Source organism: Mastomys coucha, chromosome X (genome assembly GCF_008632895.1).
Source record: "Mastomys coucha isolate ucsf_1 chromosome X, UCSF_Mcou_1, whole genome shotgun sequence".
Taxonomy (NCBI): Eukaryota; Metazoa; Chordata; class Mammalia; order Rodentia; family Muridae; genus Mastomys; species Mastomys coucha.
This window is the reverse complement of record NC_045030.1, coordinates 98,594,223-98,614,844: the sequence shown is the minus strand read 5'-3', so window position 1 is coordinate 98,614,844 and position 20,622 is coordinate 98,594,223. Positions and strand designations below refer to the sequence as shown.

The following is a 20,622-nucleotide window of genomic DNA, read 5'->3' as shown; positions in this document are numbered from 1 at the left end:
GAGGAGGTGAGGCACAAACACCTTAAAGTCAACAGCCTGGGAGTTGGAGACTGACCCTTAGTCTTCCCCTTACAAATGCTAGTGGCTTTTCTGGTCACTAGTTAAGCAATACTAAAGATAAGTAGTTGTCTGGGAATTTTATACATCCTTTATTTCTTTTATCCGGAGGATTATCACTGTTACCACACTCTACCTTTGTTTCCTGTCTAGCCCAGGAAGACCTTAAGTGTATGCAACTCAAGGATTAATATTTATTCTACAAGAAGGAACCAAAACTTACTGGGAAAGAGAAACTGTATTATATATTATTTGATACTTTATAAAGCCTCATGGGATATTATTGACTTGAGAGAGGCACAGAGAAATTAAGTGAGTTCTTCAAGGTCATATATCTATTCTATTTTATAGCTAAAATTTGACCTCCGTCCGCCTGGTCCCAAGCATGGTTCAGGCAAAGTGTATCAGTAGACATAGAAACACATGAGATAGCTATAAAAATTTAAAAAAAATAATTCTTAAAAATCATTGTTTTAAAAATCAATTGTTTCATATATATGAATAGATATTCATATATATATACATATATATCTGTTAAAATACTCAGAAACATTCAGTGTAACCATTTATGCATCATATGGGGGTTTTGATATGTAAAGAGACAAGTTACCCTGATGACCACACATAAGCTTGTGGCAGAGCCAGAGCCCCATCTGGTTGTCTTACACTGCGTTTTGTTTCTCTACCTAGATAGGAGTCTGTTTGCACAAAGCCAAGAGACTAAACTGGGGCAGCTATGGGGAAGAAGCCAGGCACAGAAGGTCAACGCAAAACTTCTCAAGAACCTTGCTGCAGCTGGTGAGATTCCACAGGATGACCTCTAGCCTCAATATTCCCCCAAACAAGCCTTGCCCTCACATAACACATTAGCTTAGCTCAGACTTTGCCCTCCTTTTGAAAGGTTATTTTCCTACCTCATTGTACCTGGAAAATCCTTGTGTATCATTTTAAGGACTGAGATTGTTAGCTCTCTTGTGACATCTTCTGAAACTTTACAGGCAAAATAACTTTTTTTTTCATTATCTCAAATAATTTTGCACTTAATTCTAGGACAGTACTGACCTCACCATTGTAATGATAACTATGTGGTACATTATGTTCACGGTGATTAACTATATGATTCTGGACAAATAAACTCTTCTGTGTCTTAGCTTCCTGAGCTGTAATTGAGAGCAATTAACACCACTACAGGCTTGCTGTCTGAAAAGCATCTAATGTATTGAGTACCCAATAAATAGTTTGTGTTCTCTTCTTGTATCTCTTATACTAGTGCCTTCTATACCTAACTACAGTAGAAACAACATCTAAATACATAAACATGGGGAAAAATCAGTCATCAAAGAACAATGTTGAAAGTTACTGTTGTTCAGATACTCCCTTATGGGTTCATAAAGTCGTTATCAAAAACTAGACCAGGATTCTGAAATCTTTCATGGGCTCTACATCCCCTGAAAATCATATGAAAGCATTGAAAAATCTTCCTAAAAAGTTCACACATCTACACAGATCTAGCACAAATTGGCACTCACTTCAAGAGATATCTTACAAAGCCCTCTTACCATAGACCATCATCAATCACCCATTCTCTGGTTATGTAGGAAGACCTACAGTTACAGAAAGTGCTTTACAAAGATGATGGATTAGGCTAGCACATATTGGGATCCATAGTTTTTGTTTGTTTAAGAAAAAGAAAACATGAATTTGTGCAGAAAGATCTGGGAGGAGTTGAGGAAGGGAAAGAATCTAAACAAAACCTACTTATGAAATTCTCAAAGAATAAATAAAAAAAAAACATATGTGGTTGAAGCAGAGGGTGTTAACAGGGACCAAATGTCTTCTAGGAGCCAGAAGTTGTGCTGAGTGCTTACAAGGCTGCCTCTCATTGTTCCTAGGCATTCCAAGGTAACAATCTTCATGTTTCTGCTGAGCAGCTGTGAGACAAGAGAGCATCTCAGTCAAGAAACATTGATGCCATTAATTAGATGTTAAACGAACTAGGAAAAAGTCGCTTCCTCTTTGTAGATCTTAGTGTTGTCATCCACATATAGTTCAACAGTTTGACTAGATTGCTTATATTTCTATGTTCCCTTGCTTCAAATCTACTAGGAAAGCACTTAAAATTGCTGTAATGCTAAGTACTACAAACCTGTTATGAATTCTCTTTTAAAAAACAAACAGACAAACAAACAAACAAACTTGAGCCTGTTTGTGATCTGTAGGAATGTGCTTGTCTAATTTAAGAAACGGTTAGAGGTGCCCAGTTTCCAGCCTCCTCATCCAGATAACACAGTAAAACTAAGTCCATTCACACAATGAGATGTCCAAGAGTGGAAAGAAGAATAAAAATTTAAAAGTCTGAGAAAGAAAAATCAATACTTAATCCCTGTTTTCTTTCTTTATTTTCTTTTTTATTCTTTTTAGCTTCCTAAAATAGAATGTTGTGTGTTTCCTGACATAAATTAGGAGGAAAATAGATTTCTTTTGTGCCTAGCCCAATGGAAAAGTCAGCAGTATGTTCTTCTGTGACAGCACTGAGGGAAGAGCCAAGGACCCCTGTGTCTATTATATACATACATCCTGTCTCTGAGCTCTTCTCTTAGCTATGTGATGAAGATTAAAAGTTCACATGAGCACAGATGTTAAACTGTGCTTCCTGTTTTGTGGTTGCCTGATAAGAGTGACTTAAGATCTACCCATCTTGGTTTCAGAAGAAGCAGAAACTCTGACTTCTGAAGAGTATGAGATGGTAGAAAGATGATGCTCCACATGTCCCTTCTAATGAAGAGAATTGGTGATGATATACCAGCTGTTTCAGGTTTGGGGCACTTTCTTAGGAAGGCAATATCCACTGTGATACCTGTACCACTTGGTGGCTCTTTGTTTTCTCTCTACAACACTCTTGTCTTTCCTCACTTCTTTCAGTTTTACTAGACTGACTTGGTCCTTCCCATTGCTGCTTGGCTTGTTCTTTAGAGGTGGCATTACTTTCTTCATTGGTTCAGTATATTTAAATAACTGTGGGGAAGGTTTGCAGTGTAAAAGTGAATGCTGATTTAACTCCAGACAGACCAAAATTCAAACTTCAGCTCCTCAAATGAGGAAAACAGCCTTTGTGGTTTGCATTGAGCCTTTCACTTATATGCAATAAGTATTTGGCAACACTGACTGTATGCCTGAGTAGATTTAGAACTAGGTCTACTCTTATGAGGTGTTCCATAGAGACAGATACTAGTTTAGCCAGGAGGTGTTATGAATTTACTAGAGGGCATTAATAATCACAGCACAGATAGAAATGAAAGGAGTAAGAAACCTATGCCTTGTCTCCTTCAGAAAGATTTGTTTGCTCTTCCCAGTTTTCTAGTTAGTATTTTGCTATATAGGTTAGGTCGATCTGAAACTTACAATGTAATGTACACTTGGCTGCTTCAACTTGGGACAACTTTCCTGCCTCTGCCATCTGGAAAACTGAGATCACAGGCATGAGCCACCACCATACCTGGGTTATCAATTCCTTAACTTTAGTTCTTTTTTTTCATAGAGTTTTTGGTTATCAAAGCTCATGGCTCTCTCTGGTAGGCTCAGAACAGTTACATTTCTAAGAATGGACAGAGAGGGAACATGAACACCCAAATAATAGGTTTCAAAATGTTCACACATATTCATTATCATGAAGTCATGATGACTTCTTGCAGAGGTCGGTTATCTATGTTTCTTGTTATGGAACGAGATCTCAAAGAAGACAGACATAACTACTATGTCTGAAGAGACTCTTACTTTGCAGTGGAAACAAACTATGAAAAGAACCCCATGATATTTGACAATCACCAGGAGGAGATTCTCCTGAGGCATTGAATAAGCTTCTGTCTACAGCATACTCATAAGCACATAAGTGTTTCTGACAGAGGACTGAGAAATCAGTTAGATATGAGAGAAAGAGGTAATAGATACAAGAAATCTTACAAGTAGCAAATTAAATCTAAACACTACAGTTATTTAATTAATGGTATAAGTGCTGTGGGCAATTTCTTGCTAATAACTGTTTAAAATGAGCAATCTATAACTAAGCATCCACAGGCAAATTCTTTGCATGGGTCACGAATTTGGCATTAACAGAGACTTATTGGGAACCAATCAAAGTAAGTAACACAGCAAAATTATTTATTCAATAAGTCTATAGTTAATCTTATTAATAGGAAAATCAAAATTAAGTTAGAAGACTTGTAAAGTCAGGGCATCCTGGAGTAATACATGACAGCTCCATAACTCAGATGGCCACTCAAGCTTTACTTCTGTCAGATTTTTAAACATGATATTTGGTACCAGATATTTCTCAAAGCCTTTTCTATGTACCATTTTTGGGTATATACTGCAAAACATATTATATATACGTGTGTGTGTGTGTGTGTGTATGTGTGTGTATAATATGTATATATATATGTATATATGTATATATGTATATATATATACATACAGACATATATATATATGTGTGTGTGTGTATGTCATAATTATCTAAAAGGTTATAAAGTTTATACAAACATGTAAAATTTTTTTAAAGTTTTCCCTCTGAGGATCTTTTAAGATTGAGTGATATAATATCTCATTAAAAAATCCCCTTCTAGTATTTCTAAACTTATTTTTTTCTCCTGTTTAATAATAAAGCACAAGAAGACACTATACTAGGTATTCTATAAAACTTCAACAACTGGGAATAATTTGTAACAGTGATGTACTCTAGATTGTTACATAGGTATCAGGAGGCTAGAGATGAGTAAAATTTATTACACACATTTGCAAGTACATGAGAGACCACCTGAACCAAAAGTCAACAAACTGCCTCCCACAGGCCAAATCTAGGGTATCACCTGTCTTTGTGAGGGTAAGAGTTGAAAATTTTTCTCTCTCTCTTTTTTATGGGTTTACAACACCAAAAGAAAAATAATACTTAATGGCATGTGAAAATTAAGTGAAGTTCAAATTTTAGTGCCCATAAACTTTTATTGGAATCCAGCTCTAGCCATTAGTTTTTAGACGGTCTACAAAGGCAAGGCTGAAGAGTTGAGATGGAAGCCAGGTTACCTGCATGGCTTAAAACATTTATTACCTGTCCTTTTATAGAAAAAGTTTATCTGCCTCTCATCTAGAAACTATTCTGGCAGTAACATTTAAGAAAAATAGGGATAAAAAGATGATCAGAGCTTTATAGGATGATCTCTGGGACTCACAAAGCCAGGATCAGTCACCTTCTGGGGCCAAAATACCTGATCAAGTCTTTGTTGAATCTCCAAGCTGATGTTTCTAGTTGAATTAATTTAGCTGGGAAACATGACTTAAAAACATGACTTAAAGAGTCAGGGAGTGAAGTGGACACTATCATACACCAAAAATTTGCTGTAAAACTCCAAATGAGGTAACATTCAATTCCACATGAGTTGAGGTGGGAAAGTGGATTTAAAGGACAGAATGAGTTCAATAAAGGTTCACTTATATTTCTTCCCTCACAAAAACCTGGGGTGGGAGAGAAAATCAAAGCCATACTTATATAAAATTTGCCAAGGAAACTAAATTGGGATCTATTGTAAACATCAGTGAGGATGGTGTAATTCTTTGAGTTCAGAATGTAAACTACAGTTTCAATTTTATGATGTGTACCAAACAGTGCACCATGTGTACAAAACAAATGGATGTGCAGTCTCAAATGTTTTACTAGAAAATGTCTGAAAAATAGTAAATTCTCAAGTGCATAATGTGCATAATGAATTAATTAACCCTCTTTGAAACATGATAATAGAGATGGGGATTCATATCCTGATTTTCCACATGAGCAAATGGAAAAGAAAGGAAGTTAGTCATCCGTGGTCACAAAGAGAATCTCAGTCCTCGATGTTAACCCAGCCTTTCCACATGCACTCTCAGATTTTTCTGGCCCTGTTTGAAGATTGAGTTTTTATTGATCCAGGTCTAGCATTTACCATGTGCTACGAAGTCAAACTCCAAGCACATACAGGTATAAAATGCATCTGTGTTTGCTGAAACAATAGTGATGTTTATAAATTATAGAATTGTCACAAAATTCTAAGCTGGGAAGACATTTATTCATTGAAAACCTGATTTTATTTTTACTTATGTGTATGTATATGTGTGTGGGTGGGCAGAAAGTAGTTATAGGTAAGTGAAGGTAATCAGGGAGTCAAGAAGAAGGTTCTGGAACCTTCCAGATCTCCTGAGACCAGAGTTACAGGCAGTAGTGGGCCACTATACATGTATGCTGAGAACTGAACTCATGTTTTTGGCAAAAGGAATCCTTTCTCATATCACTTAAACCATCTTCTCTCCAGCTGCTGGAAGGACATTTATAAAATATATCTATTCTACAAACAGAAAACTAAAGCCTAAAGAGGGAAATTTCTTATCTAAGTCTAACCAACTAAGTGTTTTGAAGCAATATAAAGGCACCACCTTTCTTTGATTTCCTGGTCTTTTAAGATAGTGTTCACCATTCCTCCCCTGTCACTTTCCCAGTTACCTTACCCATCTACAAATACAAGTTCTCTTCCACCTACTTCAAACTCATTGCCCATTCCCATACATATCCATTTCCACCTTCACATCCACATGACCACCATTTCACTCTTTTCCAAATGAATGATTTTACCTCCAGGGCATATTCTGCTTTCAAGAATATACAGAGCTTTTCCTGCTCAGCCCAAATCTCACTTACCCTTCAGTAGTAACAGCTGCAAGAAGCTGTGGGGCTATCTCTTCTTTTCCTTTCCAACAAGAAAACCTGGCCAGATTACAATCAACTCTGTGCAGAGCCCCCTACCAGTGACAGCTTTATAAACCACCAAAGCTAGAAATGAATTTTTGTCTGACATGCCAGGCTTTTAAGTCTTGTACCTGTGCCCAAGCCAGAGATCTTTGACAAATGTGTATAATGTGTCAGTCAATGTGCTAAATACTCAGTCAGATTTAACTGACAATGAATGAGGAAGAGAGGAAGAGAAATATTTGTGACTATACTCTCTCTATGTCATGTAAAATTCCAAATTTCAACATGTTCAAATAGGCAGTATAGATACATATTAAAATATTTAAAAAATCAATATATGCTTTTTGTGAGTAATAATATAGTTTGCTTTCAAGTAGAGTTAATGGTGGTAGTAAACCCAAACCATCTATCTTTTACAGCGAAGAGAAGAAATACCAGCAATAGTATATTATTGTTATTATTATTAGTAGTAATATTAGTATTAATTATTATTTGTTTTATAAGGTGCCTCACTAGGTATTCTTGGCTGGCCTAGAACTCATTATGTAGGTCAATCTGGCCCTAAAATTGCAAATACACTAACCTCTGCTTCCTGAGTGTTGTGATAGTAATAACTTTTTGTCTTAATTTGTTTGCTCCTAAAATATCTTTCTATATCTCTCAAAAGACTGAAAATTGAAACCTAGGGCCCACATTCCAAAGTAACCAAACAGCTGAGATTGTTTATTTCCTATGGCTTTGTAAGACATCCAGAGGTACTACAGATTATCTAACAAAATCCTCAGTGTAGCATGGGAACCCTTCTTTCATGTGTTGGTCAGAAAAGTTGAATAAATAATATAGGCTATTGTCATTGCCCTTGGCTGCCTCCCAGATACTGAAGGCAAGTGGTGGCACACGCCTTTAATCTCAGCACTTGGGAGGCAGAGGCAGGTGGATTTCTGAGTTCAAGGCCAGCCTGGTCTACAGAGTGAGTTCCAGGACAGCCAGGGTTACACAGAGAAACTCTGTCTTGAAAAACTGAAAAAAACAAAAAAACAAACAAAACCTCAGCTGTCAAGACTGTGAATGAAAATAATGACAAGTACGGAAAAATTCCCTCAAATGTACAATAGTAACATTTTTGTTTTTCTCTGAGACAAGTTTCCTGGTTGGTTATTCAGTTTTATGGAGTTACCTGTAAACACATATACAAGTAAGCAACACTAATTGAACTCAACAGGTTGTATTTATATATACACATCTATATATGTATATGTGTATGTTTATGTTTATGTATGTAAATACCAATAATAATTCAAGAGGAAGAGTTCATAAATTTGAAAGAAATTAGCAGGTACTTTTGAGACAGTCTCTACATAGCTGCTCTGGCTGTTCCAGCACTCACTGTGTAAGTCAGGCTGGCCTCAAACTTGGTGTCACAAGTATTAGGATTAAAGGCTTGTGCTACCAAGTGGTCATTCTTAAATATATATACTTATGACCAACACTAAATGGACTCATATACATGTATTTATGCATATGTATGTGTGTACATAAATGTATACATGTGTACATATATACATGTATGCATATATATACATATATATGCATATATATACACACATATATATTATACTTAAATATATATACATATATATGTATGCATATATATACATATATATATACTTATATATAAATTATACTTAAATATATATACTTATGACCAACACTAAATGGACTCATAGACATGTATTTATGCATATGTGCACATGTGCATATATGCATATGTATGTGTGTGCATATATGTATACATGTGTACATATATACATATATATGCATATATACATATATATACATATATATGTGTATATATATATATATATATATATATATATATACAAAATGAGATAAAATTAAAATAAAGTAGCTAGTTTGCTCCATGTTGAATTTTTACATAGAGCGTATTCTTTAGTCAGGGTGTTCTCTCATGTATAAACTTCTGCTGTGCAAACCACAGTCTTTAAGCAATTGAACTATCTTTAATTTGTGTTATGAAAAAACTGTGAAATAAACCTGTATGATAATGTTTAAAACAAAATAAATACCCTTTGGTGACCTTGATTTTCTTAAATAAAGTATTATTGAGTTTCAGGAACCTAAAAGACTCTAGGGTCTGAACCATGTGTACACCTTGCTGGATTTCTGTGTTCTGAATACTGAATGATCCCCTGGAGCTCACATTCCTTGTATGCTCTGTTGTCAAATAGTCTAGATGGTAGAGATGCTTCCATGCAGCCCTGGTAGCTGTCCTTCTGCCTTCTTTCTTCTTTTAGTTTTAGGTTCTCTAGAAAAGTGTCGTAGGATAGCATACTATGGCTGAAAAGTCTTCCCTTTTAAAACATGGGGGATAACTTCTCTAGTTTTCTAAAAGCCACTATTTAGTCACCTAGATTTCTACCATCCAAAGGTGATGGTCTAATGTGCTCACTTGAACTCATCTCCTTCTGGTATGGCTACTAGTGTAAGGTGGAGCCTGGTGGTTTGGATTAGCTTTAGAATGCTACCCTGCTTCTCTCCGTGCTGTGAGAACAGGATTACCTGGGACAGGGTGTTAGGAAGCAAGGGAGGTGCATTGGAGAAGCTGGGGTGATCTGAAGTCCTTGGAACATATTTTCACTTCCTTTCCTGATAGTTCTTTCATAAAAACTGCTAAGAAAGGAAGGTACTGCTTTAAGACTTTTTCTAAAGGTCTAGGCTTATGCCCTAGGGCCTTGGATAGCATGCTAGTCTACTATGGGCAGCCACAAATGGGCCATTGGAGAGTAAAGCTGAAACATGTAGCTCCTTGTCAGTAATACAAAGTGCCTGTTGCCTCCTCATACCTTGGGAAACTGGAAGAAAAGAAAAGGGTAGCTTTGTGTTTTGAATGTATTTCTCACACCTACTAAAATGCTGACATTAAAATCATGATTAGATTGGCTGTCAATGAGGACAGCAGTGTAAGAGTACCTACTTCACACTCTTTTTCTTGTTGCAAAGTATTCCTTTGTGTTTCTGTTGTGCTGATTATATTTCTCAGGAAATATACTTTTCTGAATGCCTCTTTTGCATGAGAAAGGGCTGTCTGTTTTGGTTCTGACTTAAACTCTTCCTGACCAGGTAGAAAGAAGGAAAACCTCACTGGCAGGAAGCTCCCTCTTTGTGGGAAGCCAGAGACCAGGGCAGGGTTGCAAAGTAATATTTAAAAATGAGTCTGCAGCCACAGTGACCTTGTAGGGGCAGTTTTCCAGTGTCACTTTGAGAAAGGAGCACCAGACTAAGGGAAGGTAGTAGAGTGTATGAATAAAGGTTTAAGGTCCCGCCCCCACCCCATGATTATGAAGGGAGGGATCACTAGACTACATTAAAGGCCTGGAGTGGGAGTTTCTGCTAGTTTATGTAGGTTAGAAACATCCTAATTATTGCAGATAACAAGTAAAGGCTTCATCCCACTTAGCTGGATCCAAAATGCAAGTTACGATGGGATTCTGAAGCAACTGTCATGCCCTGAAGGCATTCCTCTGATGCTTCTCTCTGAGTTCTTCCCTACCTTGGAGTTCTTATGGCAAAGAGAGGTCCCAAGGAGGCAGCAAGCGGGAAGGAGCAGGTGCAGACACTGATGGTCTGCTGAACAGTGAGAACACTTCCTTTTCTGGGGTTAAAGCCAGGAAGCTTTTGCTAAGGAACAGTCTCATATTCTCTACAGAAAACAGCTTGTAGACTCAGTTGGGGTTTCTCCACTTCTAACCTCTGTAATAAGGATAAGTTTTTTTTTTTCTCACTAGGAAGCAGAGTTGAAAACAAGCAGGAAGGAAATTTAATTTTTCAAATCATTAATTTTGCTTTCATTCCTAGTAGCCACCGAGCACCAAGCACCAGCTGGGACCACCTACATCACCGTCATTGCTTGTACAACCAGGGCAACCAACACAGCTCAGCAAATACAACCATGTGCTTCTTTGATCTTACGTGTACAATGAGAGGGCCCTTGCTGATGACTCAGACTCTGGGTTTATCAGAGGGCCCTGGAAGGTCACTGTCTTTCTCTGGGAGACAAAAGAGAAGGGGAAAATATCAGGAAGTAGGTAAGACTGTTTACCTTCAGCAGCTCTTTTGAAGAAGACCTTGCAGCTGCCACAAGTGAGAGCTCCGTAATGACAGCCAGAAGCTTCATCTCCACAGATCAGGCAGGTCTTCTGGGGTGGAAAGTAATAGTCGATGGGTAAAACGTGGTCCCTGGTACTGTCCAAACTGAAAAGACACACACAAACACACACAAAACAAAACAGCATATGTCAGTGGGTGGCAGACATCGATCAGAACTCTATGATCTTCTGAGAAACTGTACATATGTCTAAGTGATTATTCTATGGATTGCTCAAGTGAATCAGTGTGAAGCTGAACTCTTCTGAGACCTTCTCAGAGCGGGTTGTTTATAAGGTTTCCCATGGTACTGGCGGGACACTTTGAATCCTGCCAAGGAATTAAACAAGTTCTGAGGGAGTAGCCAATCTCATGGGCTCTGCATTTGTAAGAGAAGGAAGATGGCTGGAAACCTGAGGTTAAGGTATCAACTTAATGTGATGCATTAATGACAACATATATAGCCATTAAAAGGCATGAACCTAACTCTTCCAAAGAGAGGCCTATGATCAATCTGTATCAAATACCAGAAGAATTTTATGTATTTTTAGCTCTTGGAGCCTGGAATTTTACCTGTAAAACAGAAATATTGTCACCGGTAGTACTGAGTTATTGCTGTGACAACATAAATCAGATGTATGAGTTACTCTTGATATTAATGTACAAGTAAAGGATAAACTAGTATTATCATACCAATTTTCATTGTTCTTTTGTATCAATTCCTTTGTTTTCTTCTTGAGCCTCTCAGTGTCACATGGGCTTATCCCTTTCCCTGTTCTGTAACAAAAATGTAATAGAATCCTTGTACCATACACTTTTCCTGAGAAATGATACACAGCACTGTTGAATAGTTTGAGGGATGCTATCAAAACCTTTACAAGACTTCTAGGTTCCCTGGATGAGGATCATGCTAGTTTAAGTGCTTAGTTCCAAGATCCGTGCCTACACTTTTCAGGTAGATATGAAAGTAAAGAGATAGAAAAGCAATTCTAAACTCCTCATCGTATATTAGTTCTCCATCTATTTTTAGTAATGACTTCATTTGTCCAAATAGAATATGTTTCTTGCTAACCAAATATCAAATTTTGTCTATGTTCCATGTCCTATGTCAAAAATTAATAAAATTTAAGTGACCTCTTATATTAATCTGCCTCAAAGATGACAATTGTCCACACTCATATCCATAGAACTACAACTTCATGATTTATCTGTGTTTCCCTACCAATGAAGGAAGAACAAAATGAGCTAGAACTGGAGTTTACTTCTTGTGCTTGTGTCCCCCCAACCAAACAAAACACGGTTATTTTCTCATTAATATTGACCAGAGGAAACAAGGAAGAATAAGAAAAGACAAGGTTAAAATGATTTCATACCAAGCTACATTTAACTCCTTCTAAATTCAATATAGTTTTCCCCTTGCAAGTATCTTCTCACTATTCATATGTGCTTTTTACCAATGGCTCTTCATTTTCATGCTTAGTATAGTCCCTAGAAACCAGAAAAGTCTTCAGTTCTTTTCCCTCCCACCCAAATGAACATTTCTGGCAAGACACAAGCAAAGGAATACTAATCTTTCAAGACCTGAGTGGGAAAAAAAAAGAATGAAAGAAAAGAAAAGAAATGAATTTCAAATATTAGCTCTATAAATATGAAAAGTCAGTAAAATAGTGGCCCCTATTCTTTTTCAAAAGCCTTCATTTCATGTCATAACTAAAAATTAAACCAATCCAAGGCTAGTACAGCCACACGTTTTAAAAGAAAGGAGTCGATTTCAAATATACAAGCCAGCCAAGTGCAAAGAACACTACTCATTGTTTCGGGTAAAATCCTTCCCTCTCGTAAAGATTGTGCCTCCAATTTTAGTTCAGAAAGAAGCAGAAGAAAATTAGTATATGTTTTTTCCCTTTTGCAGCTCACTATCCACAACAACAGAAACTCAAGAGGCAAGACAAGTAAAATACCAAAGGAAAAAGTATGGTTTCTGACTGCTACATAGATGAAAGCAGATGAACAACAGGATCATTTATAAAAGATACAAGTGTCCATACAGGTAAGTGACAACACTAATAACATTTTTAGGTACAAATTACAAGTCAGGTTAACAAAATGGAAAAATACAGAAAATAGAGAAGTAAATTATTCTTTGAAAGAAGACTAAGAAAAGTGTTGGTCTTCAATGAGTCACTTAATCAAGGCAAATTTGAAAGCTGTGTGATGCAAATTCTATCTACAGTTAATATAATACTGCACACTTCAATTTCCTTAGGAGGGAAGGTATTGTATTATCATCACAAAGTTAAAGAAATATAATTTTATCCACATCAAAATTTAAACTACAGTTATTGTACTTTAAATAATGTAATCAAATGCACAGTAGATATGTATTTAAAAATTAGTAAAAGAAAATAGGGGAGAACAAAACTAATGAAGATGATTTTCAGAATCTAGTCTTCATGAGCTACACCTCACTTTGATTAAAGGCTCAAGTAAATGCAGGTTTCACTAGACACATTTCTCCTCTCCTTTTCCCCTTCTTCTTTCTCTTCTACTCAGTTCTCAAAATATTATGGACAGCAGCAGCACTCCTGACTCTCTCTTTCTGTGAATAAGGGCTGCTGTAGTTCTGACTCATGGGCTAAACGTTGAGAGATGAAAACAAAAATTCTGGCTGCAGTTTCTTTTCCCAGAATCATATTCCAGTGAAACTTTTGCACATGTGACTAGGAAGCACATGCATAAATGCTGATAGTAGCTTTGTTTATAGGAGCATAAATGCCAAATATCTACTGATAGGAGAAAAGAGAAATGAATTTTGGCATATTTATTTGACAAAATACAAGCCATCAATGTCAAGGACACTGACTGAAAACCTCATAGGTAAATCTTACATACTAATAACAGGCCTAACTCATTAGAAGATGCAATTAATTTTGTTGTATAAATTTCAAAAAAAGCAATAACATTGTTAAGGAGTATATGTGAAAAGTTGTTAAAATTTAAGAGAATAATAGGTCCCAAATTTAGGACAATTGTTAAGCTCTGAAGTATTGTTGGAGGTGATGATCTGAAGAGGAAAGAAACATCATGACACATCGACCACATGTCAGGTAGCAATGAACATAGCTGACCAAAGTTTCATGCCATCACAGATCTTGAATTCTAGCAGGCTTAGTGTAATGGTGTTAATAACACTGTGGGTTCTATAATGGGAGCACGTGAGTATTCATTCATTTTATCATTAGGCATATATTTTTTATTATTATGGCTATTATATGTCCATATATATTATATATTTATTGGCATATATATTATTATAGCTATAATAATAAACAATTAAATAAGAACCTGAAAAGTTTTAATATCTTCCTAAATAACACTCTATATGCAAGCACAAAAGTTTGCTTTGAGACCAAGTGAATCATGTTTCCTCCCCAACTCCCCTAGTTTACATGCTTACTTAAAGATGCACAGCTAATTAAATAGAAGTGGATTGCCAAAAGCTGTCAGCCTGAAAATGCCAGGTACACCTTGAAGAAAGTTGGACACATGGCCTTTAGAACTTTGCTATTTCTCCCTCCCTCCCTCTCTCCCTCCCCTACCTCTTTCCTCCCTCTCCCTCCCTCCCTCCCTCCCTCCTTCCCTCTCTTAATTGCTTTTTTCCATTCTTGTCCCCAAATATTTTTGTTGCCAATGTATTGAAATGCTTTGAAAGTTGGCCTCATTTTAGCAAGCCCCTCAATGATTGTGGAACAAAGGTGAAATGCATTTTTCCTTATTAGGTTCAGTAATGTTTCTTTATTAATGAGAGAGAGAGAGAGAGAGAGAGAGAGAGATCTTGCCAAGAACATATCTCAATTTTCTCCATCTCATTTTCCTTAAATTCTTTTTTTCTCCTTAAACATTCATTTTAAGCTTTGAAGTAAGGGTTTCCAGTCAGAATTTTGAATTTTCTTTATTTTTTAATCTGAAGATTGTTTTGTCCATTTTAGAATCCTTATATTTCAATAAGAACTTCAGGACTAGTTTTGAACTTCTGCTAAGAAAGCAGCTAGGAATTTAAAATTATCATTAATATACATTGTGCAAGGGAATAGTTTCACAGTGATATTTACATACCTACATATGTTATGTTTTGATCATGTTAACTATCCTTTTAAAATTATTTTTCTCCTCATTCCTAAGCCACTATTTTGCTGGAGTGTTCCTTCATTCTTTAAGAATTCTTGACACCTCAACAATACTAACCTTTTGATACATGAACATGGGGTGATTTTCTCATTCATTTCTATTTTTTTCTATAAGATATTGCTTTCTATGATGTTTTGTGATTTTTTTTTAAGTGGGCCAGCCTTGTACTTCTTTTGTTAAATTATTCATATTTTCTGCTATTTTGTTTATAGTAAATGATCTTTTTTAAAAAAAAAATTCCAGATTATTCTTTTCCAGAATATACAAATGTAGTTGGGTTTTACACATCAGCCTTTAATTCTATAACCTGACTGTACTCCTTTGTACTATTTCTAATAGTTCACTGTGGATTTCTCAAAACTAGCCTCTCTATGATCACACTGTCTTCGATTAAAGATACTTTACTTTTTTCTTTTTAATTTTGGTGCTTTTTACTTGTTTTTCTTGCCTAATTACTATGGTTAGAATCTCTAATATAATGGTGAATACAGTCATTTTTGCATTGTTTCTGATTTAGATCAGAAGATTTCAATCTCTGATTACTAAGTATGATTTAGCTTAGTAGTTTTCATAAGATAGCTATTAAGTTAAGAAAGTTATTTTATATGACTAGTTTTTAGACTGTTTAATCAAAAAGTGGTATTGAACTTTAACTAAATGTTTTCTTTTCTTTATCTGTTGACATAATTCTGGTATTGTTATCTTTTTATTATTTTTGTTTGTTTTGTTGTCAGTACTAGAGGTTAAACATTGGGTCCTGTACATGCTAAGTAAGAACTCCTCCACTGAATTACATCCCTAGGGTCCTATCTTTTCTCTTAATAAGGTACATCATATCAATAGATTTCTTTTGTGAAATTGAGCTCAATAGGAGTTGGTGATAAATTCCTTTTTGTCATTTGAAATATTTTTAAGCTACCAGTTGACTCAGATTGCTAGTGTTTTGTTCTTGATGTTTTTAAATCTAAATTAAGGGATTAGAGAGATGTGTCAGCTATTAAGAGCACTGGGAGCTCTTTCAGAGGATCAAGGTTTAGGTCCCAGCACCTGCATGGTGGCTCACAACCATCTGTAACTCTAGTCCCAGGGGATCTGATGTCCACTTTGGGTTTCCTTGGGCACCGGCATGCATATGACATATATGCATACCTGCAGACAAAATACCCATTCATATAAAGTAAATAAATAAGCTTAAAATAGCAATTAACATCCAATACTTATCACAGGGCCTCAAACATAGTAGACAAGTGCTCTACAACTGAGCTACATTACCAGCCCAAGAGGTAGACCAAGCCTAGAACTCATGACTTTCCTGTCTTTCCTCTTTAGCGTATCTTTCTGGCATGCACTATCACAATATCAATCATGTTTTATCAAACATGTTTTCTAAAGGAACTTATACTTTCATTGTTCATCTAATAATTTGAAACTTTTCTTAGGTATAGCTTTTTAGTTTTGGTGCAATACGTTTTCAGTTTCATCTGTCTTAGAGTATCTCATCTCACCTGTGTGTGCTCCTTTGATCCCACATTTATTTAAGATTTTGTTGTTCATTGCAATTCATTTGGGAGTTTCCCAGTTTTTTCTCTATTACTGATGTCTAATTGTTTCCACCATAGCAAGATAACTTGGTAACTTTTTGAATAAATTTCTTTATATTGTTTTTGTTTCATTTCTAGAGTTCTGGAAGTGTTGAGTCTCATAGCTTTTGCTTATAATTTTTTGTTTATTTTTATGAAAGGGTAGATATATAAATATTCTTATTCTATCATCCTTCATTTCTCATCTTCCAAATTACACTGTATTGCACATGGAATACAACTCATTCATATACATACAACTATTTCATGAAAGGAAAGAGCCAATACAATTCTTTATTCATACATTATGTATTAATTTTGTATTCAGTAACTCATGTTATACAGGACAACTCTGCTAAATGCTGGGTATGCAAAGACAATAAGTGGACTGGGCTTAGTCTCAAGGAGTTTTCATAATCTCAATCGGGGTTCCAAAAGTGCAAACTGTTGCAAGAAAAATGCTGTACAAGGAGCCAGGTTGAGTCTGAGAGGTGTGCTTACTATATTCTAAACCCTATTACTTATGACGGTGAGCATTTTATTGTTGAATCTAGAGGTCAGATGGCAGTATCTATGGTCTTAAACTGCAATTAAACCTTTAGCTTGAAAAGTATATACTACTTTAATAAGTATACAAAGGTGAATAAAAACATCCCCTGCTACTATACATCAGATATTGTCTTTGTGCTTAAACCATTTTTCCTAAACCTTATAGCACTGAAAAATACACCAAGATAGCTGAAATGGTGATAGCAAGGCTTTTATATCAATGTCTGGCCGATTTGACAGATCTATCCTTTTCTCCTGTTATTACTCTTAGAAATGGAGCTGAACAGATGAATGCTTATTATTGTCATATCCTTGCATTTCCCAAACCACATCTGCTATCTTCATTGAGCCAATTTTTCCCCAACAGTTTTCAAGCCATCATAGCCAATCAGCCATGGAAGAACTAACCAGCTTGTTTCCTGCAGTGTCATCAAGTCTTAGGGCAAGATCTGTTTCCATATTCTGTTTCCGGAATACATTGCCAATGAAACAGGAAACACAGAGCAATCAATCAATCATTTTTTTAAAAAGCACCTCATTTTGGCTTACATGTTAAATCTTCCTGGACTAGAATGCTTCTCACATCTTTGATTTTAATTTTGGGTTATAAGAAGACTATTTACTGAGGGCTTGCTATGTACTAATGCACCATCAAAAGTGCTTAATTCTCACAATTGTTACTATAGAGTACACAGAATATGTTTATTTTAAAAATCAGGGATCCAGAGGTACCAGAGCATTTGGTAATGTCTTCAAAATCTCACAACCAGTACATGGCAGAGCAATTTCATAGTTTTTGTGCTAGCTAGTTTTAATATCAACTTTACATAGGCTAAAATTATTTGAGAAGAGGAAAACACTGGAAATGCTTCTGTAATATTGAACTCGAGACAAGCCTGTTGGGACATTTTCTTAACTTAGTGATTGATTCAAGAAGGGTCAGCTGATTGTGCGTGGTGCTACCCCTGGCCAGGTGGTTCTGGAGTGCATAAGAAAGCAGGCTGAGGATAGCCTAGAGAACAAGCCAGCAACCTGTACTTTATCATAGCTTGTGCTTCAGTTCCTGCCTCCAAGTTTCTGCTATACTTGAGTTCCTACCCTGACTTCACTCACTGATGGACTGTTTCCTGGAAGTGTATCCTAAATAATTTTTTCATCTCCAAATTGCTTTTGGTTGTGGTGTTTTCTTACAGCAGCAAACCTTGTAAGACTTTCCTCCAAATCCCAATATTTTTTTAATTTTACTATATAGCACTGTGTCCTATAAACTAACACAGTGGGATGGTAATTAAAAGTCTCTTAGTCCAATGTTTCTTACTCTTGGCCACACATTAAACTCATATAGGAGCTTCCTTAAATTAATCAATCCCTTTATTCTGATTTCAGAATATAACTTCTGTGAGGTTTGGTGTCTATTTTTCCCAGTTACCCAAATGCTTTAATGTCCAGAAATATCTGGTACTAGCCTTGTTTGTCTCCTTGTACATTCACTGTAAACTTTTGTGCCCTGAGAGGGACAGATAATTGATGAGAATAAACAGGCCTGACACTCTGATTCAGCTGTTATAATTCCTAACCTAGGATTCTGTTGCAGAGTAAGACATGTCATCTTATTTAGGTTGTATGTGAAAGAGATACAAGGAACCTGCCAAAAAAAAATCTATACGACAACCCACATAATACAGCCACTCAGTTAGATACCAGAAAACTTTATGAAATGTTAAAAGCATTACGCAATACTAGTGCTACCAAGACAGATGTCAGTCACTATGGGACTACCAGTTTGCTGGAACTTCTTTAACATTTATTGAGTTATCTAGTATGTATCAGATACAAAATATAAGGTTCCAAAGGTACATATGTCTTTGACCCCTCTCTTCAGTCTAGTCTGTAACATTTTTCTTTGAGTGGCAGTAAGTGCCCTCAGACCCGAAATTCACAGATGAGGTAAATGAAGCTCAAAGGAAACACATATTCTAGTACATTGGAGTAGCATTGAAAGAGAGGAAAAGCAAAGACTCCAAGGAACAGAGAGTTCTGAGCCTGAAAGCCACTGTTGCTCATCACTAGTCGTATAGTCAGTTTCTTTAACTATAAAATGAGGAGCACAATATTCCAAGCTTGGGAGGTTATTGTGATAAGTACATCAGCCAATGCATGGGAAAAAGCCTGGCATACCCTCCCCCCTCTAAAGTTGTTACTTTTACCTGTTTTTACCACCTCACTCCAACTTCCCCTTGACAATAGTTTAGAGAATCTCATACTGTATAGTGAGTTGTACAGTAATTCCACTGCCTGCTATGCTGGATACTACTAGTTAAGGCTGAAAAGCAACAGCCAGTTGAAGACACTAGGAAAACATTCTACCTTTAAAGCCCTGTTGTGACATTGTCTGAGGCTGGGAAAAGACACATAATTTGGCATAAGAAATGTGATTTTATTTTTAGTCAAGTGTCTCTGTGCCACTGAAACTCAAAGGAAGATAGATAGCACCATGTGAACAAAACAAATTTGGTAACAGTGAAATACTGATTAGATTTGAATCTTGATTTGAAACCAGGAAGCCAAGGTTAGACACTTCAAATTGGCTCAAAGAACGTACAGGAGCTAGAAAAATAGGTCTATTGTATCAATGACCCACAACAGAACAGAACTTACTTTGATCTCTTACACTCCAACACAACAAGGACAGCTATTAACTGTAAAGTGGGGAAATCACCCTGTTCCCCAAGTAATAGCCTCATTTTTATTGTGGGAAGAGGGCTTACTGACAATAATTAAAAATCCCTGACCCCATTTCACTCCAGGATATATTATAATAAATAGTAAGACTAGGAACACCTGACGGTTACTAGGTACCTGTCCGACCCAGCTGGAAGTAAAAGTTTAACTTCATTGGATCTTTAGAACAATTCAGTGAGGTATGTATCATCATTCTCATTTTACAGAAGGAAATGTTGGGGGTACAGCGCCTTAATGGTTCTGCTTAAGACACATAAGCAGTAAGTGGTTGCCCTACACTTTGAACTCAAGTCCTTTCTGACTCCGAAGGTAACCATTAGGCTACAGTCTCTTACAGTGTGTATCAGATTCTGCGGTGACTCAACACAGAAACTTTGAGTCATTTTGGACTTATTGTACTACACTTCCTTGATGCATCCCACCTGCCGCCACCATTCCTATCAGCCGATCAGTGACTAATATCTGTTAATTTTGCAGTCTAAATGGTCACCACATGCACGTAGTTTTGTCTTCAAAATAACTGTAACTGCCTTATTCAAGTCCTCCTGATCCTTGTCTGATCTTCACACA

The 20,622-nt window shown here is 36.3% G+C and overlaps 1 protein-coding gene and 1 long non-coding RNA gene across 2 annotated transcripts in view; one reads left to right on the top strand and one right to left on the bottom strand.

Moving 5' to 3' along the window:
• Ar (androgen receptor) overlaps nucleotides 1-20,622 on the bottom strand; it is a 188,992-nt gene that overhangs the window by 75,355 nt on the left and 93,015 nt on the right. The window contains exon 4 of the mRNA XM_031368495.1: nucleotides 10,950-11,101. Coding sequence (XP_031224355.1) covers nucleotides 10,950-11,101 — 152 coding nt within the window. The remainder of the gene's footprint in view (nucleotides 1-10,949; nucleotides 11,102-20,622) is intronic.
• The window catches only part of LOC116087017, a 48,085-nt gene continuing 40,087 nt past the window's right edge, over nucleotides 12,625-20,622 (top strand). Inside the window, exon 1 of the long non-coding RNA XR_004117223.1 lies at nucleotides 12,625-13,043. This is a non-coding gene — a long non-coding RNA (uncharacterized LOC116087017). The remainder of the gene's footprint in view (nucleotides 13,044-20,622) is intronic.